Source organism: Lichenostomus cassidix, chromosome 12 (assembly GCF_008360975.1).
Source record: "Lichenostomus cassidix isolate B80296 chromosome 12, HeHo_3.0, whole genome shotgun sequence".
Lineage (NCBI taxonomy): Eukaryota > Metazoa > Chordata > Aves > Passeriformes > Meliphagidae > Lichenostomus > Lichenostomus cassidix.
Window position 1 is genome coordinate 6,009,183 of NC_139493.1, and position 25,472 is coordinate 6,034,654.

The 25,472-nt window shown below is 42.8% G+C and overlaps 1 protein-coding gene across 30 annotated transcripts in view; it reads left to right on the plus strand.

The window, feature by feature from the left end:
• MAGI1 (membrane associated guanylate kinase, WW and PDZ domain containing 1) overlaps positions 1–25,472 on the plus strand; it is a 321,207-nt gene that overhangs the window by 288,645 nt on the left and 7,090 nt on the right. For 10 of the 30 annotated variants that reach the window (XM_085072350.1, XM_085072341.1, XM_085072354.1 and 7 more), the window contains 9 exons: positions 2,644–2,860; positions 8,560–8,637; positions 11,245–11,336; positions 12,233–12,425; positions 15,218–15,511; positions 18,701–18,904; positions 23,419–23,509; positions 23,631–23,694; positions 24,682–24,828. In XM_085072350.1, coding sequence (XP_084928476.1) covers positions 2,644–2,860; positions 8,560–8,637; positions 11,245–11,336; positions 12,233–12,425; positions 15,218–15,511; positions 18,701–18,904; positions 23,419–23,509; positions 23,631–23,694; positions 24,682–24,828 — 1,380 coding nt within the window. The remainder of the gene's footprint in view (positions 1–2,643; positions 2,861–8,559; positions 8,638–11,244; positions 11,337–12,232; positions 12,426–15,217; positions 15,512–18,700; positions 18,905–23,418; positions 23,510–23,630; positions 23,695–24,681; positions 24,829–25,472) is intronic. The other 20 variants (XM_085072346.1, XM_085072367.1, XM_085072369.1 and 17 more) reach the window with 11 other exon arrangements.

Sequence of the window (25,472 nt, forward strand, 5' to 3'; positions counted from 1 at the left end):
CTCGTCTGCTGCTTTCCTGCTTGTGATGTGAATGAGCCAGCTGGACAGTAAGACCCAGGAGCATTGGCCCAAAAGCTGGGGACGAGGCAGGAGATGGGGAAGCCATCCTTTCACTGGAATTTGGTCAGCTCATCCCTCTTGGGAAAGCTCCACCTGCACCAGGGCACAAATTCCATCCATTCCATGGCAGGGACCAGGATGGTCAGAGCCCTGCAATTCCTCATGGGCATGATGTACTGAAGCTGCTGCAACATGTGGACAGAAGTTTGGCCCCAAATCTCTTTGGCCTCCTCTGGTGATGTGGAAGTTGATAAATATCATCTTGAATTAATTTAATTACATACATTCCATTTTTACTATGGTTGAGTTCCCCTTTCTCTGGTCCTCTCTAAACTCCTAAATAGAGATGTTTCAGGCTTTTTGAAAGAGTTATTTTTTGGAAAACCAACTGTCCCTGTGAAGTTTTCCCCTATTTCTTGAAAAACACCTGTCTTTGCAATTGCAAGTCTAGTTTAATTAGAGGTGGTTTTGCTTGAGATATGCTGACACTTCGATTTGCAGCCCAAATACGGAACAGAATTCATAGTTTGTTCAAAATTTAAACCTTTCATATCACAAAGTGAGAGCACTTTTTGAAGTTCAAACTTTTTTTTTTTTTTTTTAAATCAGAAAGTTTTTAGAGAGTTCTCATTATTTCCCCAAAGGCTGAATAAAGCTTCACATTTTAGTCCCTGTACTCTACATTTGTAACCAGCTATTTCCAGTGAGATTGGCCTGAAGTTTCACAGGATGCTTGTAGTTAATTTTAGTAGTTTGGCCAAACAAACCAATCCAGATGGCTGAACTGAGAGATGTAATTTTTTAAATATTTTTTTTAGTTGATTATCCCCAGCATAGCTGTTTTAAAATGGCTTCATTAAAAACCGAAAGGCTGCGTGCAAATTAGCTTCATTTACCACTTAAAAAGCCAAAAATGCTGGAAAATGGTTCCGATATTTGTATTTGAAAGTCTGCAAATGAGTAATCACAGCAGGTATGCTTTGTTCAAAATTGCTTTAAAGGACAAAGGCAATTTCACATTCTAGTCAACCGAGATACCCTTTAAAAAGATGCTGGTAGTGGATCAGCAACTCGAAAGCAAGGCTGAGAGGTCAAAATTATTTGGGCTGTTGAAGCTGAGACTTTTTTCTCAGTGTAAACCTGAAGAATGTGCAACTTAACAATAATCTTCTCTGGGTTTTTGGGTTTTTTAAGACTCTAAAAGAGGACACTTTATATGGTGACTTTCTCCTCTGTAATTGATTCAGCTCTTCTGTGATGGAGCTTTGGCTGCCTGGGGTCTCTTGTTCAGAATGATCCAGGGCTGCCCAGACCTGTGGCCAGTGAGCTCCCTGTGCTGATCTGCTCTGTGTCTGCTGCTGCCTTCTCTCCTTCTCTCCTTCTCTCCTTCTCTCCTTCTCTCCTTCTCTCCTTCTCTCCTTCTCTCCAATCCAGCTTGGGTTCCTAGAGAGAATCACCTGAAAGCACAAACTTCTGTTGCAATGTTTTCGGGTATCCTCTGCCATCAGGAGGCTTAAATTTCTGCCTGAGGTTTACTGGTGTGAATGGCTGACCCCTTTTAGCCAGGAAATAGTGGATGCTGGAAAAACAACCTGTGGGATGCTGTTTTTCTGGCCACCCTCTGTGTCACAGCAGCTCTGGGAACACAGCTCCCTGTGCCAGAGCAGGTGGGAGATTGCACTCAACCTTGGTGTCAATCCAAGGTCAACTCAGAAGAGCATTAAAAAGCATTTGCTGCACAGTGTGGGGAGCTCTTGTTGAGGATTTTGCTGCATATTGAGTAGAACGAATCCTGGCAATGCAAATGTGACTTTGTGCTTCATCTGAGCACACAGTTGTGAGTTTGAGTTAAGAACTCTATAGCTTGCTTAGCTAAATTTTGAGCTCAGAACTCTTGACACACTACTTTGGAATAAGCCCTGAGTTTAGGTGGATGCATTTTTTCCTGTTTTAATATACCTAATTATAACAAATCAAACTTCAAATACACATTTTCACATTTGTTAAGGTGAATCCCATGGGTGCTCTGGGGAGCAGAGCCATGAAAGGGATACTGTCTTGTCCACACACTTGTGATGTGGGGAGTTGCAAGAGTTGCAGAGGAAAAGTGATCTTGCATAGTAAGGGCTGTGCTTGAATCTCTTTCAGAGGGACAGTCTGAGTTCTCACTGTGAAATCTGTTAGTTTTTCCATTTTCTTTCAGGCTCAAGTTAGACCCAAATGGTATCTGAATAGAAGGTTGTTGAGTTTTTCTGCCTTAAATAAGTGCACTGAAACTAGTAACCTATAATGAGATTTACATCTATCTTATGTGTGAGATGGCAAAATGCTTTTTTTTTCATGATAAATTACTTTGTTTTGTGTATCTCTTCCTGTCAGTCTGCCTATCATAATCAGTCGTCGGGGAATTTAACTGTACCCAGCATTAACCGGGTAGCAGCAAAACCGTGATTTATATATTTACTTACGTGCATGCAGAAAACCCTGATCAAAGGAGGGAGAAAAATTGATGGAAAACACCCACTCAGCGACCAATAACCGTCTGTTCCCTCTCTCCTTCCTCTCTCCCTCTCCTCCTTACAGCAACCACTTGAAAGGAAAGACAGCCAAAACAGTTCCCAGCACAGCGTGTCGAGCCACCGCAGCGGGCACACTGCGTCCCCCGCGCACAGCAGCCAGGTGCTGCCGGACTACGCCGCCCCGGAGGCTCCGGCCGCCGACCAGCCGGACACTTCTGGGCAGAAAAAGCCAGATCCATTCAAAATCTGGGCCCAGTCCAGGAGCATGTATGAAAGCCGACGTGAGTATGAAGCAGGTGTAGTTGCTAAGGCTACGGCTACGGCAGCTGCTTGCCTGTGTGTTTTCTTTGCGAGGGATTTTTTGGGTTTCTGCGGGAAACGCGAGGCTTCCGCTGGTTTGTTTGGTGGCTGTCGGTGAGATCCGTGTGGTAGAGCTGCAGTTTGCTCTCTCGTGAGGGCTGGATTTAGAGCATCTCTAGGGAAGGGCACTTAGACCAAAACTTAATATGAAAAATCCCTTTAAAATTAAAGGCTGTCTTTTCCCCCGGATTTTTATTGTGCTTTTAAATTAGGCTGAAGGAGAGTGTTCAAGTTTGTTATCCAGATCCTAAACTCTTTTTTTTTGAGGTTAAGACTCATTATCTGATATGCATAGGAATTTCAGTAAGGAGGGGAAGTATTTAGTTTGCTGAAATTCGTATCAGATGCTTTTCAGCCTCACCCTGGGGAGGAGAAAATCCAGCTGAGCCATTTTATTTTGACCAGAGTGGACACTTTAACAATACAGATATTAAATGCATATTTTAAGTGGCTTTTATGGCAATTAATAATCTGCACACTTGGCTAATAGTTCAGCAGGGTTTTGACTCTGCTCCAAGACTATAAATATGGTTTCAATCAGTTTCTTCTCTGGAAACAAACACATTGGCTTTGCTTTAATTGCACTGCTGAAGATGATCAAATCTGCAAAATCTTCTTAAAGAGTTAGAGTATTAGATTAATTTTGAAAGGCAATAGTTACTTGAGTTACAGAAAAGGGAGTTTCAAAGTCTTGGTGCTCTGGGAGTATCACTTGCAGTTTGATTTTATTGTGCTAACTGGAAATTGGTAAAACCAGTAAAAAATGAACCTTTACCTCAGAATGAAAAATGGTAGGGCTTTTTTTTTCTGACCAAATGAATCACTTTGAAGTCTTATACCCTGGAAAAATTAAATCATGAGTCACAGTTTCTTGGCTGAAGATGCATCTCTTTGGATTGAATGTCTCAGCAATGCAGTTTGTAGGTGTCTCAGCTTCTGTGCACTGCTTCCCTCCCCATCCTTTCCTGAGGATTAGGTGTACTGACCCTGCAGGCTCTTGGGCCAGGTCACACTGATCTGAGGAGTGCAGTGACAGAACTTGGACGTGCAGCTCATTGAAATAGGAAATAGGGCGGAGAGCTGAGGGACAGCAACTCCTCAGCCTTGCAGAGCTGTGGGCAGAGCTCCTTCTTCTCCTGCCTGGGTGGACAAGTGTCCCATGGCAGTGGCATTCCTGCTGCCCAGCCCGCGTGGTTCCCCTTGGCACTGTGCTGCCATTGCCTCTGACCCCCTGCAGCTACTTAGCTAATTTCTAATTAACTGTTTAACTCATACTAATTAGTCATTAGTATCAGCTTAGCAGCCTTAACTCCTGCCTGTCTTTCCTGATAAGACCCAAGACTGAGCTGGAGAAATCCTGAAGTGCACAGGCAGGCAGTCGCCCTTGTGTCACCTCCAGCACCATGTGCTCAATCCTCCCTCTTTCCTCGATGGCTGCAGTTATCCTGTAGAGGTTTTGTCCTTGGCTGGGACTAGAGCCCTTCCAGAGGCCTTTCCAGAGTCTCTTGCCCTGCTGGTTTCCCATACCCCATCTTTTCCTGTGCCATAATCCTCACTGCTTGGGCCTGTTGCTAGACCAGGATCTGCTACATCCCTTCAGCTTCCCTGTCTCACCTTTCCATAGTCCAGCAATTCTGTAGTGGGGTTGATCCTCTTCTGCTGCTTCAGTCCTTGTCTCCTGCCTCTTCTACCAGATGAGACCTGTCTGAAAATCTGCTTTTCTACGACCTTTGCATCCCCTTGCTCTTCCCTTCCAGGAAGGTGTTTTCTGAGATTTCTTGGTTTCATAGACAGGGGTTATTTGGAGAATTGTGGAAGTGTGATATGGTCATATCTCCTTTTAAACCATTAGAAGTGTCCAGGAGCCTATGAGTTTCCAAGCCTAAGCTGGAGTGAAACACATTCCCTGGGGATTAACCTGCACTCTTAGCTAGTGACATGGCTTTGCTGTGGGTAATGAAATGTGAAGAAAAGCAGGAAAGATAAGTGAAAAATGGGGTTGGACATGCTCTGTCTCCTCTTGTGGTCTGATCCCAGAGCGTGACTGGTGGTTTTATTTAGAGGTCAGTGGTGAGCTCCTCCTTCCCTCACCAATCCCTTACTTCTCACCATTCTCATCAGCAGAGTCTGTGGCTCACAGCTGGAACCTGCCTCTGCTGCCCTGGGAGCTTGGGGTGAAGCACTGTGTTTCCTTCCCTTTGTTATGAACCCCAATCATCCCTTTCAGACTCATTCCCAGTGCAGCCCAAGCACTGGCTGTGTGGCTCTCGGGTCATTTGTAGGGAACTGTGCTGACACAGAGCACCAGAGTGTGTGATGGAGAAAACATTCCCTGGGGCCTCCAGTTTCACTGTCTGTCAGCTCCACGTGTGCTGTTCTTCATGTCTTTACCCAGCTGCAGCTGAGTTTAGCTCCAGTGCCACCTTTGGCTGGTGGGAACAGAGTCATGTCATTGCTTTCTCCTTTCCTTGGGCACCCATTCCCTCTGGGACTGTCACCTCCTGTGACATCCACAGCTTTGGGTGCTGAGTGTGACTCTGCAATCTTCTGGTGGAGGTGTGAGCAGAACCAAGTGAATGTCTGATGCACAGCAGGAGCATGTCACCCAAGTGCCAGAGCTGAGCTTGGGGTGACACATGTAGCCACCAGGGCATTTGGTGGCTTCTGAAAGGCTCCACTGCCTGAGGAGCCCCAGCACTCCCAACTATTCAGGCCATGGCTTACCATGTTAATTGCTGGCCTTAAATTTGAAAAAAACCTTAAAAGGGTTATAAAATGTTCTTTTGAGAGGCAGGGTTTTGAATGCTCAACAAGTGGACTGAAAAACAGCAACAACCCTTTGTGTTGAAGTATATGATGAATTTTAAAAGGACAGAATTTCAGAGTGTTAGAACATCTTAAGTGTTTTATTTTGTCCCATTTTTGAAATTGTTGAGCATAAAAAGAACATAGTGCAATTTTTCAAGTGCAGTTGACACAAGAAGATGAATTCATTAGCTCCAGCCCAGACAGATTTTTTTTCATCTAAAAATAATAATATAAAGAGGTTTTATTCAGTATATGAATTCGTCTTCTCCAGGATATTTCTAAGAAGTACTGAATCTGTAATGAACACCTACTGTCTTTTTCTCTGGGAATGTATCCCACTGTTACTTACATTAATAATAAGAATGTAGACACAGAAAGCAAAGGCAACATTTTAAATTTTCAGAATTTGTAAAATTCGTTCTTCCTCTACTTGAGTTGTCTTTGGATCAGTATTTCATTAAAAAAGACTGTATTTGCCTTATGTGACCTGTCTCACTGAAGTCACTGGTAGAGGACAATTAGGCCAAGAAGCAGTAACTAACCCATAATTGTGTAAAAGCTTGTGTTTTTATGATTTACCCAATGCATCTTCATATCAGAAAGTGCTCCAGTTCTGTGGGGGAGAGCCACAGACGTTGCTTGTTTAGGAGAATTAAAAAAAAAAAAAATTAAGCTAGAATTAATAATGCAAAGCTAAGCAAAGGCTCCATCACTGTTTCTGGACTCTGGCTGAGGGGAAGCAGATTAGAACTGCAACTTTATTCCACCAATGTGGGTTAAAGTTCCTTCGCGTGCAGCTCCCCGGGGCGAGGGGATCAGCCCTGCAAGGTGCTGAGTGCTTGGGCTCGGGTCCAAGGCAGCTTATTTTCAAGCTGTAAACCCAAAGGGCCAGGGATGCTTTAAGGCTAAGGCTGAGCTCAGATGCTGTGCTGCAATCTGGCCCAGAGTCACCAGTCTTTGCTGGATTAAGACGTTTGAGAATAGCCAGCTTTGTGCGAATGTGCAAACAGAGCATTTGGTGCTGCTAACAAATGCACTCCTTGCTTTGCTGGGTTTTAGCTGCCTGAGCTCCTCGTTATGGGTAACTCATTGCTGCTCGTGGGAGTTGTGTACATGAATCAGAGAGAAGGACAAACCCTTAAGGTTTAAAAGCTGAAGCAGTTCCAAGATCCAGGAATGGCATAAGAGAGGAGCACTCAGAGGGAGAAACAGCAATTGAGTGGCTTAGCAGAGAACCACAAATCAGAAACATTGTGCTCCTTTATTGAAATATATTTTTGTAATATGCTTTTTACTTTTCAATGTATTATTAAACTTCCTTAAAGATTAACACAATCTGTTGTCAAATTTTTCTCATGTGGCCTGATTGCTTTGCAAAATACCGTATCCTACATATGGCCATCTGTCAAAACAGCAGTGACAAAATGAATTAATCTGAATTGCAGATGTGTTAATGAATCCCTTTGAAGGGCTTAAGCATTTAATTAAAAGTAAAGCAGAACACGATAGAGAATTTTTAAAGCTTTTAAAATATTCGAAGTTATCGTTAATATTTGAATTTTATTTTCAGGCACATAATTTGTTTGGGAGGATTTTTCTCTCCCCAAATCTAATTAAAATAATACAAACAAGTCTTGACCCCAGCGTGTTCACTCACCGGCAATTACACAGAACTAAAAATATTTGCACAATAATACAAACATTGGATACTTTCCCCCTTAAAATAGAATACTCTCCAGAAATTGCAGCCACCTTCTGATCAGACTCACTTGAAAGATGATGTTTACTAAAAGCCCTTTGGTAGGGTTATGTCCTTTTATTACATTAATAGGAGACAAACAGTTTCAGTCATACTCTTGGGCACACAGATGTATCCATGCCCTTGGAGAATGTGCTGCTAAAAAGGACTGTGGTACTCCCAGCACGTCGTGTGAGTTTGCTCATCTTGTCAAGAGCTCCTGCTGAAGCCATCTTTCCAAAGCTTTCCATGCCACCACAAAGGGTGGGTTAAAGGGAAAAGACAAAAACACTTGAATTCTCCTGCAGTGGGAGAGTTTAGGAAATTGATTTCTTGCAAATGAGGAACCACCTTGTGAGATCCATGGCTAAATGCAGGGCTTTTTGATTCTGAAACTCTCCATGGGCTTCAGTGAGACTGTTCGCTCCTAATTTCAGACTCGTCCTCATACACTTTGCTTAATCTGGGCCTTAAACCTTTTGTACTTTGCCAAGCTATGAGTCACTGAAAGTGCTGCTGCCTCAAATGAGCCAGTGACTAAAGCAAACTCATACTGATCCTTCTTGAATCCATCTCAAAACTGATGTCACACTAGGCAGATTTTTATTTTATATAACGTGGTAAAGTTTGCATAGGAAAGTTTGTTTAAAATGACCTCTAATTAAGCACTGTTCTTTGTTCATTACCACATACTTAGAATTTATTTTAACATTAGATAAGGGCATTTCCATTTGGAAAAGTAACTTTCATGAAGGTGAAAGATTTTTGTGGAAAAGTGTATTTAAGGTGTTCTGACAGGAATTTTTCCTTTAAGGAGAAAAAAGAGGTTTTTCAAATATACCTGCATGCATGTGCATAAATGTATAAATTCATATGTATGTGTATTTTATATCCACATGTGCACAGGCATGTGCAGATAGATGTGGAACTTAGTGTGTCATAACCCATAGTAGCTATAATCTAACAAATTGTGCATGAAAGCCTAACGTGACCCATAAAGTCACAATTAATTAAATGAACTAACAAGAAAGCAGATACATTAAGCTTTGCAAAATTGTAAAATTAATATTACAGCTATGTCACCTTCGCCTGCAACTGGACTGAGCAAGGGTGAGAGAGAGAGAGAAATCAATTCCACGAGTTTTGGAGAATGTAAGACTGTGCCGAGAATGTATCTGTGTCTTGTGCTGTCTTGTTCTGGTGTCATTGCTGCTCTGTGGCGGGGGGCTCTTCATCACCAAGGGAGTCTGGCAGGGCCATAAGCCAAGGTTAGCCACCGAGGGGCAAAGTCTGGCTTTACTGTCCTGGCTGGACAGTGGAGACAGCGAGGGGGTGGGTGGATCCTGTTCCTTCATGAGTTTACCCACATGGCTCATCAGTGTCACCCATCTCTCACAGAACTCTTCTTACCACTTTTGCACTGCTCTCCAAATGGTCTGGTTTGATTTGGGACAAGCAGGTTGGTAAATTTTACCCCTTTGGGCTACGTATGTGTTTTATCAGAGATGCTTGAGATCAGTCAAGGTGCAGGAATGCAATGAATGACTCCTAGAGGCTGTTTTTCATTAATTTTCAACCAAGTTTCAGCAGCACCATGTTCTCTTTAAGTAAGGAAAATGGCTCCTCAGAAGTGCTGCTGAATAATGGGAGAACCTAAAATAATTCTATGGAACCTCAGAGGGTCTCACCTCTGAAGCTCTGTGGTGAATGGATGTTCTGGGCTGTGCTAGTGAGTCACTGCCCTGCAGAGATGCTGCAAAAAGTGGTAAAAGGAGCTTTGTACTCATTCTGTGTAAAGGTGTCTGTGTGTCTGCTGTTCTGTGTTCCACCTCGCTGTAATCCTTCCAGTGGGAGGAGCACTGTGTGAAAAAAGTGGCTTCATTTTGGGGTAGACCTGTCTTTTTCTGTTGCTTTGGTCTGGCACAGCCAGTCCAGCCTGGCCTGCTGTTCCCTCCAGTGGAGTTAATTGAGTAGCTGGGACCCAAACCAGGGCCATACGGCATCATTCAGTGAGACTGAGGGGTGACGAATGGAAAGGTATTGAGAGACGCCGAGGAAACAGGACCATGCTGGAGCTCTCTGCAGAATCCACTTTACCTCTGACAGATCCAGCACACACTATTAATTGTTTGGGGCCAGATTTGCCAAAATAGCCTGTGAAGGGCTGGAGAGATGCTCCCGCCTGTGTCTGCTCGTCACGCTCCCCTCGCTGAAGGCAGTGACAAACAGCAATTAATTCATTGTCTGAGTCCTGCTGCTGTGCTGCACGTCGTGTGCGTGGCGAGCTGCCTTCAGCCAGAGGAGATGAGCCACGCAGGCACCTGGTGTGTTCATCACCCGAGCACTCTGTAATTGTGTCTGCACAGAAATCAGCCTCTCATTCAGGGAGGGCACGGGTGTTAAGCTCAGCTTATAATTGCAGGTAATTAAAATGTGAAAATATTATCTATAAAGCCGGTTTAAATGAAAGTGTTGAAGCAGACGTCTGTGCCCTGGCGCTCACCTATTTGTTTAATTTTTAGTATTCCCTGTTCTTCAATTCATATTATATTTCAACTCGTTGAAGAGAGACCATGAGAGCTAACCAAAAGTCTTAACATTGACAAGCACCAGAGTAGACCCAAATTTCTGAACAATGAGCACAGACAGTGTAAAATGCAATTAGGGCCCAATCTGACAGTTGCTGATGCCAATGGAAAACAACCTGTTCATAGATACAGAGAAATAGATGATGTTTCATTAAATATGCTGCATCCTGTGTCTGAGTAGGGACTTATTTAAATTGGATTCCTACAATATACTTTGGTTTCTTTGCTGAAGTTATAGGCAGCTGACTGGTAAAGAAACAGCTTTTTATTGTCATTAATTATAAATTTTGGGAGGGGATCATTACAAAATTAGTCAATGTTACAGATACTATGCCATAAATATTAAATGAACCTGAAGTTGTCTTCTGATATGATATAATGTTAGCAATTAGTTTTGCATTTTTAAAAGAGGGATGAAAGCAAGCATGAGTAAGTTAATATAAAACATTACTGTTCAACAGCGCTTCAAGGTTAGTACTTCACTGTATGTAATATTCATTGTAAAAACCTTGCTGGTGTTCCATACTAATGAGTAGGTGAGGTTGGGCTTTTTTATGTTTCCAGCTGGTTTTATCTCTTCAGTGCTTTTGCAGAGCCTGTACATGAGCAAGTGAGAGTCAGGAGAGCTGCATTATTTTAAATGCAGCCCTTCTGATTTACACCAACTGGGGATCTGTCCTGTAGTTTTTTAGAGCAGTGTTGGTAGACAGATAGCAAACTATGCTTGGAAAAGTTAATTAAACAGTAGAAGTCATAACAAGTGGCTCTTTTGTCTCCCATGAAAGAGGAGGCAGCTGTATTGTTTCTGGCAGAGTAATTCTCTGTTGTACACATTTATTTATTGATGAGCTGGAAGAGTGTCTTGCTCTGGGTAATGATGATAATATTGACAGAAGGAAATATTACAGTGATAAGAAATGGCAAGTCACAATTAGATCTTTTTTCTAGAAAGTAGAAACCACTGCATAACTTTTTTAAAGTTATTTAAATAATAATCCTTTAGTATTTAAAATTATAAAACTATTTTTAGTTATGTCTAAAAATTCAAGACCACCTCATTTAAAGGTTAAAATTACGTAGTGCATCCTTTTATGTACATCTAAGTAGTCCTGGTTTGGGTATAAAGGTGGTATTTTGATTAAAAATTACAGTTTTTCTTCTCTCCCTTCAGTTCCAGATTATCAAGAGCAGGATATCTTTCTATGGAGAAAGGAAACCGGGTTTGGATTTAGGATTCTAGGTGGAAATGAGCCTGGAGAACCTGTGAGTATCATGTTTTAACTTGTGACATGTTTCAGAAACCCAGCACTAGAATGTATAGATGTGTAGAACTATGCTGGAGCATCACTGTTAAAATAGTGGACTTTATATATCCTGCATCTCCTCCCCACCCTCCCTCCAAAACTACCCAAAACTCCATAACTGAAATGGGTTTGGCTTTTTCTTCTATTTTTTGCTAAAGCAGATGAAAACACATAGGTCTTTGGACACTGAGGACAGAATGTCCTGGTCAGGTTTGTAAGTATTTTGATGTCAGAACTCCAGGGTTTCTACTTGCTCAGTTCTCTCATTGAATTCAGTCAACTTCTTCACCATAAATCCAGTGCCTGTGGGAGGTGTCATCCTTCCATGTGCTGCACAGGTCACAGCTAGATAGTGGCAGCATGAATTTCCACGTTTTTTCCCTGCCAAAATTTTTTTGCTCATTTATGGGAAGAGAGACCATGAATTCATCTCCTGTTAGAGTAACTCCACAGAACTCACTGAAGAGAAACCAAGACTGAGTTGGTGGACAGGCGTGTGGTGTGGAGCTTGTAAACCCTGGAGGCAACTGAAAGGGTAACTCAATCTCAGCTTCCCCTGACAAGACCCTCAGTGCTTTTAACCATCTTCCTGTCTGGTCACTGTCTGGTTGAACACATTTCCCAAGGCTGTCTGTCCTTAGAGTGAATGGAGTGCCTGAAGAAACAAGATGTCAATTTATTACAATTTCACAACGTGCTGGAACTGCTTCCACAGGATCAGCTTTCCTGACCAGCAGACATTTGTCAACAATTTCACGTCCCTACTAAATTGGGTCTAACTACGAGTCCCCCTTGCTTCCAGCTGGCTGCTGAGCTGTTTTCATTTCTCTCTCTCCTCCTCTGCTAACTCCTCAGATTTACATCGGTCACATTGTACCGCTGGGTGCTGCTGATGCCGACGGCCGCCTGCGATCGGGCGACGAGCTGATCTGTGTGGATGGGACGCCTGTGGTGGGCAAATCACACCAGCTTGTGGTCCAGCTTATGCAACAGGCAGCCAAACAAGGGCACGTCAATCTGACCGTCAGGCGCAAAGTGGTTTACACAGGTAGGCTGCAGTGTCACCCTGCAGGGGTAGATTTTCTTGCCAGGAGCCCATCTGTTCAGCAAATGGTTTAAGGAGAAAAAAATGCTTCTCCTCGTAGTGCTGGAAGTTCTCAGGGGAGGAACTACAGTGTTATTTTTCCTCTTTTGCCTATTTTTAGTCTTTTTTGTTCCTGATCAAATCAGTTTCAAGTGCTTTTTTCCCAGCCAACACTCTCTCCGTCTCAGTTGGCTTTCCCAGTCTTTACAAGGTTTCTGAGTTATGCTGGGCATTGTGCACACGCTGCACAACTATAGGGTCTAAATGGACAAAAAAGAAGCTGGCAGAAGGACAAAGATGCAAAGTGAATTGACACTGCCTGGTGGCACCCAGATGAGTGATTGGAAAGTGTCCTGATTGGAAAGTGAAGACACGAGCATGAGCTTTCTAAATTACATGTGACCTTATGTTTAATATTGGAGAGTGACTTTGGACTTCTGCCTGTCCCTCTGAGTCCCTTTAGGAACTCAGGTGTGGGATTTGGTTTAGCTCACTTAAAGAAAGGGTATTATGTAGCTTTTCAAGTTTAGGCATCATCAGATAAATAGGCAGTGATGTACTTTGATCTCAGAGAGAATCAAAATAACATTCAGGTTGGAAATTAGGCCCTCAGTGGAAGTTAGGACTAGAAGAGTACCACTAAAATAGCTCTGCGTTCTTATCCAGGGCTGAGCTCCTTCTGCACAATAACAAATAAATGTTCACTTCTCATTTCTTTCCTTCTTCCCAACGTGGATTAAATGCTAGGTTATCCTCTCCTCTGACAGCCTCTCCTTAATTCCTGACCAAGGACTGGCAATGTGAGAGAAGCTTTAGAAGAGCTTTGGGAGGAAGGGGAAGGGCAGCTGAATTTTGGTATTGTTTTTGTGTGTAGATTTTCTATGCAGTTTTACAGCCTCCAGGCTGGAAATTACCATGAAAGATTTAGATGCATGAGATCTCTCTTGATATTTCATTCAGAGGCATGTTGCTGCAGATCGAGCTATTTCTGAATCATTGCAAATGTGGACACTTACTCTAGGATAAATTATTCAGAATCCCTTCTTTCACCTTATATTTGCAGGCTTTTAAATTTCAGCATAACTTTGTAGAGAAGGATGTTCCTGAATTTTGGTCCCTTGTTCCTCCTGTCATCTTTATGCCAGTAGAAAAAGATTGTTCAGCTAAATGGGTACTCTCTGTCTTGAGATTCATGTAGGGGGAGTTTTATGCTCCTGTATTCTTAATATGAAGAATGCTATATATTCAGTACATACTTTTGAGTGTATAAGTGCAGACAGGACTTCTATCCAAGGATTTTTTAATGTCCTTTTTTTGCATCGTGATTTTACGGGTTTAGATTTTGTTTGCCATCCATTTTCTTGCTGATGCTTTTAAGATCTTCAGCTTAATTTTGATTCACCAAATTGGAGAAGTGACCTGATTAGCAGAGGCAGCCATTCAGCAGGGACAAGTGCAATATGCTGCTCTCAGCTGCACAAATGGGCTGCAGAGAACAGGCTGAGTAACAAGAAGTGGAAGCTGTTGTGGGCCACGAGCTTTACACTGAGGTTGGCTCAGGTGAAGAAAAACACTGTGCTGGGATGTAGGCAGGGGGGAACTCTCCTGATTTCCCAGCAGATGATGGCTTAGTGCAATATGGTCCAGCACTTCAAGAAAGACATATTTGAGTTGGAGAGAGCCCAACTGGAGGGAGTCCAGAGGACCAGGGAAGATAAGGAGAGCTCTAGAAAACACGGTCTGAAAGGAAATATTGAACAAATTTGGATCCTTTAGCTTAAAGCACTGCAGGGAGAGGAGGCATTCAACTCCCCAATACTATAAGAGGCTGCTGCAAAGAGGAAGGGAATAATATGTTCTCCATATGCCTGTTAGATAGCACTAGAAATAATAGCCTTATGTTGTAGCAGGGAAGATTTAAGTCAGATATTGCAACCAATAGATTGCCTGGGGAGATATTTAACAGCTGATTAGACAAACATCTGTCAGGACTGACATTAAGTGTAGTTGGCCCTCACTTGAGCAGAGTCTGGACTAAGCAATTTTTTTGAGATTTCTTCAAGCCTTGTGGTAACTGATTAGATTTCAAACTAATACCCCTTCCAACTTCAGTTGCTGTTGAACACTTGTTTAGTATTAATGTTAACAATGTTTAATGGTTTCCCCTTGTCTGTGCCAGACTGCACAGATGATAGTTGCTGGTTCTTCTATCCAGAAAATTTGGTTCACAAGTTGTTTTGCTCATGTGGGTGATTGTTATTACTTAAGATCCCATTAATCAAAGGCAAATAGTGCTAACTAATTGATAGCTTTGAGTTTAAAAGTACACAAAGGGTGTTGTTGTGAGATATTACTGTCTCTCCTGGGTTGTATATGTATGTGTACAACATATATGTGGTTGTACTTGTATAACTGAGGTGGGGATGGGATAGCTAGAGGAGGCACCTTTGAATTAATGCAATCCAGGTTTAAAATGTTACAGAGCATCCAAGCACGCAGCACTGCACTGGTTTAACCAGGCTGCAGTTTGCCAGTGCAAGGCTTGGGCTGCATGACCACACGCAGGAGAGGGTGAACACATGTGGCCAGTGCCACCACTGAGCAGAGCAGTTGGTGGTGACACCTGAAAGCGTGTCCATGGTATGACCTATACCCTAGAGCAGGTGGGTTTTTTTACCATTTTCCCTGTAAACACATGTGGCCAAGCACTAAACGGCACAGCCTGCTTGACCAATCTCTTTTGCCCCTCTCCCCAGTTCCCAAGGCAGAGAATGAAGTCCCATCCCCAGCCTCCTCCCACCACAGCAGCAACCAGCCGGCCTCGCTGACGGAGGAGAAGCGAACGCCGCAGGGCAGCCAGAACTCCCTCAACACGGTCAGCTCGGGCAGCGGCAGCACCAGCGGCATCGGCAGCGGCGGCGGCGGGGGCAGCGGGGTGGTCAGTGCTGTGGTGCAGCCCTACGACGTGGAGATCCGCCGTGGCGAGAACGAGGGCTTCGGCTTCGTCATCGTCTCGTCGGTGAGCAGGCCCGAGGCGGGGACGACATTCGGTGAGTCCTGCGGGTTTCTGGTCGCGCCTCGGGCGAGGCTTTGCGGCACGAGGAGGAGAGCGTGGGGATGTGTTTAATTAAAAGTTGTGAGCGTGCCCCAATTTGTGTAATTAATAGCTTAATCAGAGGCGAAGACTTGGTAGGTGTTGGCCTCCTGGGTTTTGTTCGGCACTGAGTCGGGAAGAGCGAAATGAGAAATCCCAGCCTGGAGAGCTGAAATGCCACCAATGGCAATTCCTGGTGCTCACTGTCTGGGAGAGCCTCTCTGGGGTTTGCTCTCTGAGGAGCAGCTGGGGATCCTCCCAGTGGTGCTGTTTGCCAGTGCAGAAATGGAGCAGGTGGAATGAAATATGTCTCCTGATGGTGGAATCGAGCCAGTTGATTTTAAAGTGGTAATGCTTCAACTGATTAACTTCTCTTTGGCAATCAGGGTTATTCTGATCATCATTATGGAGTGAGCATGCTGATAGCTGGGAAATTTTAATTAATAGTGCTTGCTGGTGTGACAGTTCCCCATAAAATGGGGAATACTGTTAAAAAAAGGGATGTTTCTTTTACCCATTTCACCTCTTCCCAAATCCATTTCTTCAGAGTAGGAAGAAATTAAGCTTAAGCTATGTCACACATAGTATCCTGCCCTAATAGAGGTGGTCATGGTTTTTGTCTGAAGACAGTCTTTCTGCTAGGCAGACACCCATTTCCAGGGGGTGCTGCAAAGGAGATGTACATAAACTGGTTTTTCAAATATGCCCAGAACAGCCTGTTCTCAAGCAGAAGTGTCATTGCAAGGAGGAAACCAGTCAGAGATGCTATTATCTTCCCTTCCCATCTCCTCCAAAAGGAGGCCAGAGGTGGCATCCACTTGTACTTTGTGAAGGAAGAAGAAGGTGTTCCTTAGTGTGTGGCACACGATAGGGGTGGAGGGAGAGACAGAGCACTGCCTTGGCCATCTTCACAGCACCTTCCTCAGCACAGTTGTGGTGTGCAGACAAAATGCCTTGCAGGCTCCCTGTGCTGTTTGAGTGTTACAGGGGCATGCAGGTGCAGGAAGTGGCCTTTCCCTCTTTCTCCTAGACATTATTTTCTGACATTTCCTGCCCATTGCCCGTCGGTGACACCCTTTGTAATACATCAAGGGAGCACCACCTCCCTTGCTGGTATTGATGCAGAATGGGCTATTTCTGACACTGTTCTGAGCAGCAGAAATTTCAGGGGGAAATATGTAGTGTAAAACCAGTGCAACAAGTTCTGTCAGTTCTCAGGTGCTAGGCTCTCTCACACTGCCCTTGCTGCTGGAAACTGCTCTTCCAAAATTGGTGTTTTGGTGCCAGAACACAATGGTGTAATATAATCCAGATTAAACTGAACACAGTCTAGAACAGAGGGAGTGCTTTTATCTTCTGAATGTATTTGCAAACATGTATTAATAACTTTTACTGTATGAAGACTATGATCTAACTCTTCTCTGCAGAGAAACTTTGACCTGAGGATTTAAAGAGTTGTGTTTGCTTTAGCCCAAAATACTTGCTAACTGGAAGTTTTCTGTGCAGGGAGATCTGGAGGAGATCTGTTGATCTGTGACTGTTTTTCCTTTAATTTTTTCAAGTATATTTGGCTTTTTCCTAACACTCCGCATGAGATGTGTTCCCTCTGCTGTCTGGTGCTTGCTCTGGACCTGCTTTGTAGTTTTTTTGTTTCATGGGTAGTATTTAGAGATGGGCCAAACTGGTTCTAAAACCAACCTTGGTCACTTTGGTGTGGGCTCTATCATCTGTGTTCAGTGGATTGGATAGAGTAGAAACTCATATCCTCAAAACAGCCTTTGATCTGGATGGGGCTTTGTATTACCAGAAAGAGAAACTTTCTAGCATTGTAATAAAAGAAGAAAAAAGAAATCTCCCTAATGTTTGTAACTGATATTAACACTTTCTGACAGTTTTCACTGCATCTTTCCAGCCTCATATGTCCTTGTCTTAGCCTTTTCTTCTTTATGGTCTTTCTAGTGTGGTCATGTGTGTATATCTCTAAAACTACTAATCAGAGAAAGACTACAGCAGAGATGGGAAAGTGCATCTTGAGGGTGAATGTATTGTGGATGCAAAGTGTGAGATGACCACTCTGTGTACCCCATGGCTTTAACCATGTGCTGTGTGCCCCAGGGCCTCTTGCCCACGTGAAGGAGCTGTAAAAAAAGCTCACTGGATTTATCTGAGTGATGTTGTGTATCCTCTGTGTCCCAATTCTGCATGTTATGGACAGCCCTGTGTTTTTGAAACAAAACAACTGCATGGAACAGGAGGAGAATTTTGTCTCCAGAACACATTCATCCTGAAGTGCTCTCACTCTGTGTGTCAGACATCTCAATGGTTTTGTGTATGGTTTTAGAGGTATTTGAATGAGGTCCTTATTCCTTCCCTGCTCCCAGCTGGTGCCATCTAAGATCATAAAAGGGGAAGGGTTAGCAGAGGCTGAGGTGGGTGCCAGCACCAAACAGGTTACCTTTGTCAGTCTTGGCCCATCTGTAGTGGTCCTGTGCCTTCCCTGGTAGTACCTTTACTCACAATGGAAGAAAAGCATTTCATGTTGCTCCCCTGTGCAGCGCTGATAGAGTGGGTCTCTGTGGTAGAAAGGGAGCCACACTCCCTCCTAGGCCTAGAACGATTTTATCTTTCTAAATTGAGAAAGAACAAAACATTGGCAGAAGCTTGGACAGCAGTTGGCTTAGAGGAGGGCTGGACAGGCTAACACTGATGTAATCTTGGAGGAGAAAGGTTGAGTTTTCTACAAACAGCTTCAATTTTTTTTTCTTCAAAAACCAAATCAGATTTGGGTTATGATGGGGCTGCTAAGTGCAGTTGTAGTCAATACAAATCTCACTATTTATTAACAAAAATCCACTTGGGGGGAGTTTTGAGGGATTAACAAAACACCTTCTTGTGGAAGAAGTAAAGTGTTGTGCACTCATACTAGTTGATTGCCAATGTTTTGAACACTGGCAGCAAAGCTATCCTATAATAACTTTTGCTTGATGCATTAATTAATTAACCCTTAACCTTCTCTTTCCCTTTTCAACCCTTTTTTTCCTTTTCCCCTTCACCACATTCCCACGTATGTAAACAATAAAAAAAAAAACAAAAAAACACCAAAACCAAAACAAACCAAAACAAAACCCCCAAACCAATACAAAAGCGGGAAATGCATGTGTGGCCATGCCTCACAAAATAGGTCGGATAATTGAAGGGAGCCCCGCAGACCGCTGTGGAAAGCTGAAAGTAGGCGACCGGATCTTGGCTGTCAATGGGTGCTCCATCACCAACAAGTCGCATTCTGACATCGTCAACCTCATTAAGGAAGCGGGAAACACCGTCACCCTGCGCATCATTCCAGGAGATGGTAAAGTATCTGTTTCCTGCTCTCTTACCTGACCCTGCTCTTGGTTCTCTTCCCCGGGCTTTTTGCTGTCTCTTGGAGCTGCAGAGTCATGCAGGACTCAGTTTCTGTTCCCACTTTGGGAGTCAACAGTGAGGGAGGGTGTGAGTCTCCCATAGCTTTATTTTTTGGTTCTTTTTATAGAGAGGGTTTGTTTTTAACAGGGAGGTGCTGATTCAACATTAAAAAAATAATATTCCATTCCATGTATCTCCTTAAAATGATCTTCCATAAATTTGATGAATCTCTTGATACACTTTGATTTGATTCTTAGCTTAATAATGCAGCTGTAGAATATTTGGGAATCACTTGTTAGTATGTAGGATTCCTGAAGCTTTGTATAGACACAAGCAGGCTACAGAGTAAAGAGATCACAGAAAGGGATAAACACTTTGACATGTTTTAAGCTGTTTTAAAAGCAGATTTGTTTTTATTCTGGGTAAGTTGCTTTGGGAGCGAGCTCAGTACATTTTTAAATGACTGCTTAAATGGTGATGGTTCTGAAGCTGCATTTTAAGAGTTACCCTAGACAGGATCTCACTGTTTCAGGTCACAGGGAGTGTGCAGGGTCCCTAATAATAAGCTGACACGTGGCACTGATTTCAGGTCACTGAAGCATTTAATAAAAATAAGGATCTGTGTTATATATCAGTTTCATTAAATTGATCCCTAGCTTGATCCCCAGATAGGAACTGATCAGAAACCTGGTAAAGTATCTGCAGCAGAACTAAAATTGCTGTGGTTCTAAATTCTAAGTATTTTGTTTATAGTCCTCCTCTGCTGTGGATGAGTTCAAAATGAGAGCTTGTTGGGCAGAAACCTTTCCACATTGCTCCCCACAGACCAGGATGAGAAATGATCTGGTTATAAATTATTTCTGTTTAGGGTGATCAGTTTTGCACAAAAGCTTTATTTTCCTTCTGTCTGGTGGGTACCAGGTCAAATGGTATATGATCCTCTGCTGCTTGCAGCAAATTGGGTGTTCATGAATAATAAAATGGCTGTGAATCAAGCTAACATCTGAGCTACCCTGTGCATGCCTGTTTGGGAAGATAAACTGAGAGAAGAACTGTTCATTACCTGTATTTTAGTATCTGATAAGAAGAAAGGTGAATCTTTAAATAAATAAAGAGCTTATTTTTCAAGAAAGCAAAACCATCTGAGAAATAAGCAACTTCTGAATGATTTAAGAATTTTTAAAGAAGAGTATAACCTTCTGACATAAACACTCAGCCAGTCTTGCTCATGGAATTATGTATCCCAAATATCATGCAAATTGCTTGGGTTAGGGAAACATATACCTGTGATTGACATCAGGTATTCCTGGAGAGGATGGAAATCTGTTCTTTAGGGAAGAAATCAACCCTGCTTTCATAGCAATTCAGGCTTTAAGTCTTTTTATTTACTGTCACTTTGAAATTCCAAGTCAGATTGCCAACTTTGCATAGTATTACCTGCATTTATTTTCCAAAAGCCAGTAAGACCTGACACTCTCAAAATCTCTGAGGGGTTTGCTCTAAAACCCCATGAGATACGAGAAATCATTCTCGGTGTTGTTTTCTTTTTGATGTCTTTGTATGCTTTTCTTGATTTGTTGTTTCCTTTTGTTTCCTTTTGAGTGCTTTTTTGGCAAATATAAATGGTCTGTGTGCTTCAAGGAGGGGGAGCATAAATCAGAAGCCACTCGTCAGATAAACATGAAACTGAGGCACATCACAAGACTCACAATAAACTCACACTGCTAATCTCTGCTAACATTATTAAAAACACCAAGAGTTTTTGCTTTGTAGTAAGTCTTGCATGAGTTAATTGCCACAGACCACTGCAGGATTATATTTGCAATGAAATTATGATGCTTTACCACACTTCCAGCAGATGCAAGGATACAGAATGTTGGAACAGGACAAGCTTAGATTAGGCATGTAATTGGTGACTGAGAGTTTTAGGGCAGAACAGGGCAAGAAATCAATGAAATACGTGGGGTTTAGAACAGGCAATTGCAATTGTGCTAAAGATAATTTTTGCTATATTCTGCTCCAGTTTTGCATGGTGGCTGGCATGCGTCCCAAACCAGTGTCTAAAACACTGGCAAAATTATGCACAACTCCTGACTCATGGGAGAGGGTGGGCTAAAGATAGATGCAGCACAGTGGTGTGAAGATACATCTGCACCAAAGATGTGTTGTTGCTCTGCATGGTATTATTAGTGTGACCTAGTAAAGGGTAGGAATCTTGCATTCTCTTTGAAGCCCATCTTCATCTGATCTCCAAATATTTGTGGAGGATTTCAGAGGCTTTTGTTCTGGCTGAATACAGAACACTTAACCATGTTTTGGGGGCTTTCTTACGTAGGAGGCAGATTTTAACATCAAGGCGCCTTTACAAAATAAACAGAATTATTTCTTAAAGCCCAGCAGTGTAACCACACGTAGGGATGTCTCCTTCTCACACAAGCCAGCTGTCAATGGCACGTCATTACAAGGGTGTGGCTTGGTCATGCCTACCCTGAGAGGTGCAGGCAGACCCAGAAGCCTCTCTTGCTCTCTGAGCCACTGGACACAAGCCAGCTCTGGTCTGGAAGATGTTTCAGCTCCATATGCTGAGGGTTTGGGCATGTTAACTTGGGCTTAGTGCTGCAGGCAAAGGAGCTGTGTTCTTGTTGCACCCATCTGTTTAAGTGATTCTTCTTTTTCTCTGTCCCTTTTCCTGAATTCCCCTTGGCATGCAAGTAGCTACAGAAAGGAAAAAGGTTCCCCTTATCTAGATTTCTCCAGAATTAAAAGAAACCCACCAAGTAAATTAAACTCCTAGGACCAAGTAAGCCCATGACCACCACATCTTAATTCAGGCAAAACCTCTCCCATTGCTGCAATTTTGTATTGCAGCTGGACTCTGTTTAATAATTGCAGATACCTCCATAGCCAGTGAAATGAATTACTGGATACCTGTAGCTTGAGAGGCAAACAACAGCAGGGTGGAAGACCTTATAATTTTATGTTGGAGAGCCTGATGTTTCCATCCAGTTTCTGTCACTGTTGACTTAGTGGTTGTGCATTCAGTTTAGATTTTGGTCTTGAAAGGTGGATCATGGTCAGTATTTTGTAGTTACTTGCAATCTGTGGTTCTCTGCTGGATACAGTGGGTATAGGCATGAAGTGTGGCTCTCCTGTGTGCAGAGCTGTTCTGCAAAGGAGAAAGTGCCTGCCACTGCAGTGGCTTTAGCTGGGAAGGAATGCCCTGTCTGATGAATGGGTGTTTCTACTGACTGTGCCCATCATTCTCCAAGTGCAAACATCATAGCTGTTGAACATTTTGTGTGTTTAAGCACCACTGAGGTACATGGGGTACCACTGAGAGTCAAACTCCCATGGGAAGGGGAAGGGTGTTTTCAGGAACTGCTGAATTCTGGAGCAATTCAGCATTTGGAACTCTTCAGGACTAATTTCAGTTCAGGATTGGTACAATACATAGTTCTGGAAAAAGTGTTGAGTTCAATATGCAAGGGTTCCGGATCTGTGTTGCTACTACTTGGCTAATGGCATTGACATGACCTTAATTTTAGGCAGAATTTTAAGTGAGTTTGAGTTTAGCTCTGGTCCTGCTGAAGTCTGTGATACAGCCTTCAGAATGACAAGGGGAACATTTTACCCTGACATACTGTGAGGAACACCCAGGTGTCACTTTTCTGTTGCTCCCATCCCAGTTATGGAAAGCAGGAGACAGGATCTCTCCTTGGAGCACCTCTTGCCATGCCTAGAGAAATATGGAATTTGCACAGGTTGATGTTAGGCTGAGAACCCTTTACCATGGCAGAAATTGAGTTTAGAAGTTATTTCTGCTCTCTGTATTCTCTCAGGGTACAATTCTGTAAGTTGGGCTTGGTTGGCCAGAGCTGTTGATGCATTTGGTGCAGGTGGTTCCTGTGTGCAGCTTTCAGTGCTCAGGCAGCAGTGGGTTGTATTTCAAAGATGGATTTCAGTATATTTGGGGTTTAGCCACATTCAGTATCACCTTGTGAGATAAGAGCCATATCTCAGTTCTACTGGAGATTGCAGTTTCTGATGGAGGAAGGACTGAAAAGCTTATAATCCCTGGAATAGTTATAACTACTACAAAATTAATCCACCCAATCTACAATATCTAGAGCCTTAATTGATTGGAATTCATGTCTTTAGACAGTAGACAAAACATTATTCAAACCTTTTACAACTGAATCTTCATGAGTGTGTCTAATGGTCAGGGGGGTTTCCAATCCAGATTGCCTAATTTAATTTTTCCTTTCATTTTCCAATTGAGTCTACAGTTTCATATACATACTATATTAATTTGGGGAATTAAGAAATTTGAGGCCATCTCAAGTTCTATAAAAACAACATAATGATGCTTTTCAGTGAAATGCTTTTGCAAAACTCTTTTTTTTTCTTTCAGTGAATAGCCAATGGTCTTCCCTCATAATAAAAACAAAATCTATTTTGCAGAATCCTCCAATGCTACTTTATTGACCAATGCAGAAAAAATTGCTACAATCACAACCACACATACTCCTCAGCAAATACCACAGGAGACCAGGTCAGATTGTTTTCCTTGAGGAGGGCATCTTGACATGCTCTCTCTTCAGTTAATTCTTCATCCCTTTCACATTCCATGAGCTGTATTTTTCCTATCTCCCTCTTTCTCTCATTTGTTACAGCAGGAACAACACCAAACCAAAGCAGGAATCCCAGTTTGATTTCAAACCACCCCAAGCAGCACAGGTAAGGAGCACCTCTCTAATTGTTTTGTTTACCACACACTGTTGTTTGCAGTCTGCTTGAGGGCTGTGTTCAAATATTTCCCTTGAAAATTCCTACTGAGAAGCTGCTCTCCCTCAGTCTGCTGAAAAAAGGAGGAATTTGCTGATTAGTTTCTTAATATGTGTTGCTGTTGTTTCAGCTGAGAAACATTTCCAACACATTCTCATCAGGCCTTTGAGGGAGTAAAAATTAAAAAAAAAGAGCTGACGTTTTTAGGGCAGTAATAATTTATGTGTTAGTTTATTGAATTGTGTATTTTTTGAGGGGCCTCTCCAGAAAGTATTGTTGTGTGCAAATGATAAATTCAGAGAATAAAAAAGAGGAAAACTTAATAAGGGGCGATAGCTGGAGTGTTCCAGCTTGCACAGAAGGCATCTTATTAGAGAGATTATCTATCTCACTGTTAACTTTCCTTGCCACTGGCCATCCCAGAAGTAACATCTTCCATTAGGGACTTCAAAACATAGCCATAATAGCATTTGAGAAAAACAATGCCCAGGCTTCTGAGCTCCTTGCAAAGGAATAGATGATGTGGTGACACAAAGGAAAAGCCAGCACCATGGCACAGCCTCACCCCAGGTGCCACCAGACATTGCACTAAAGCTGGCTCTGGAAGGGAAGTTGTCCTCACTTTCCCTGGTTGGTAGAACCTTTAACCACCTTCCCAAAATGTACCCTACTGCCCTGGTCACAGGAGGTGTTGTGTAACAAGGCTGCCCAAAAATGCACCATGGGACATGGCCAAGCACATTCATTGCAGCAGCTCTTCACCAACCACCACCAGAGCTCCTAACTTCAGAGTGGGGTCTGAGGAAACAGCAAATCCTGGTCTTGTGTGTGAAAATTTTCCATTTTTAATCGCAAGTAACAAAGCATGGATTGAATATTGAAGAGCAGAGCAGCTCTTGACTTTCTGTTCAAACTGGGCGTTTGTTGTCTTCTCTCCAGCAGGACCAAGACTTTTACACTGTTGAGCTGGAAAGAGGAGCCAAAGGGTTTGGCTTCAGCCTGAGAGGAGGACGAGAGTACAACATGGATCTGTATGTGCTGCGGCTCGCTGAGGATGGTCCTGCTGAGAGATGTGGCAAAATGAGGGTACGCAAAACCGCCTTTAAATTATTCTTTGGAATAAACTGACTTCCCTGCCTCTCCCTTCAGCTGTTCCAGCTAAAAGGGAAATTAAATGTGAACTGAAAGTGGTTCCTATTTACTTCTGTCGATGGCATCTGTCACTCTTGGTACGGAGTCTGTAGCAGTGTTCAGTGGAAGGCTTCACCCCCTTCTTCCAGCACTGCTTTCCAAATTCTAGTGCATGATCTGTTGTTTAAAGCCTAAGGGGAGGACATGTAGCAGTGAAAATGGAATAGCCACAGTCTTCACCTGCTAGTGGGCAGAGAGGGGACAGAACATGCCTGTCACCCATGAGTTACAAAATTATAATGTAGGTTTTGATTGGCATTAACTGTTGACTTCACACATCAGCTAAATGACAAACATTATAACAGGGGCATATGTTTTAAAATGCCTACTGAAAAATTAAATATCCAAGTTTATGTACTCCTTCAATCTCTGTTAGCGAATGCATTATAACTTTCCCACATATGTCTTCTTCTCCAGATATATCATGTGAAGGGCATTTTCAAAATTCCTGTGCTAGGGTTAAACCTATGGGTCCAAAATTTTTGCTGATGAACATATGATGAAAAATCAGTGCTGCCCTGTAAAAGTCAATGCTTTGA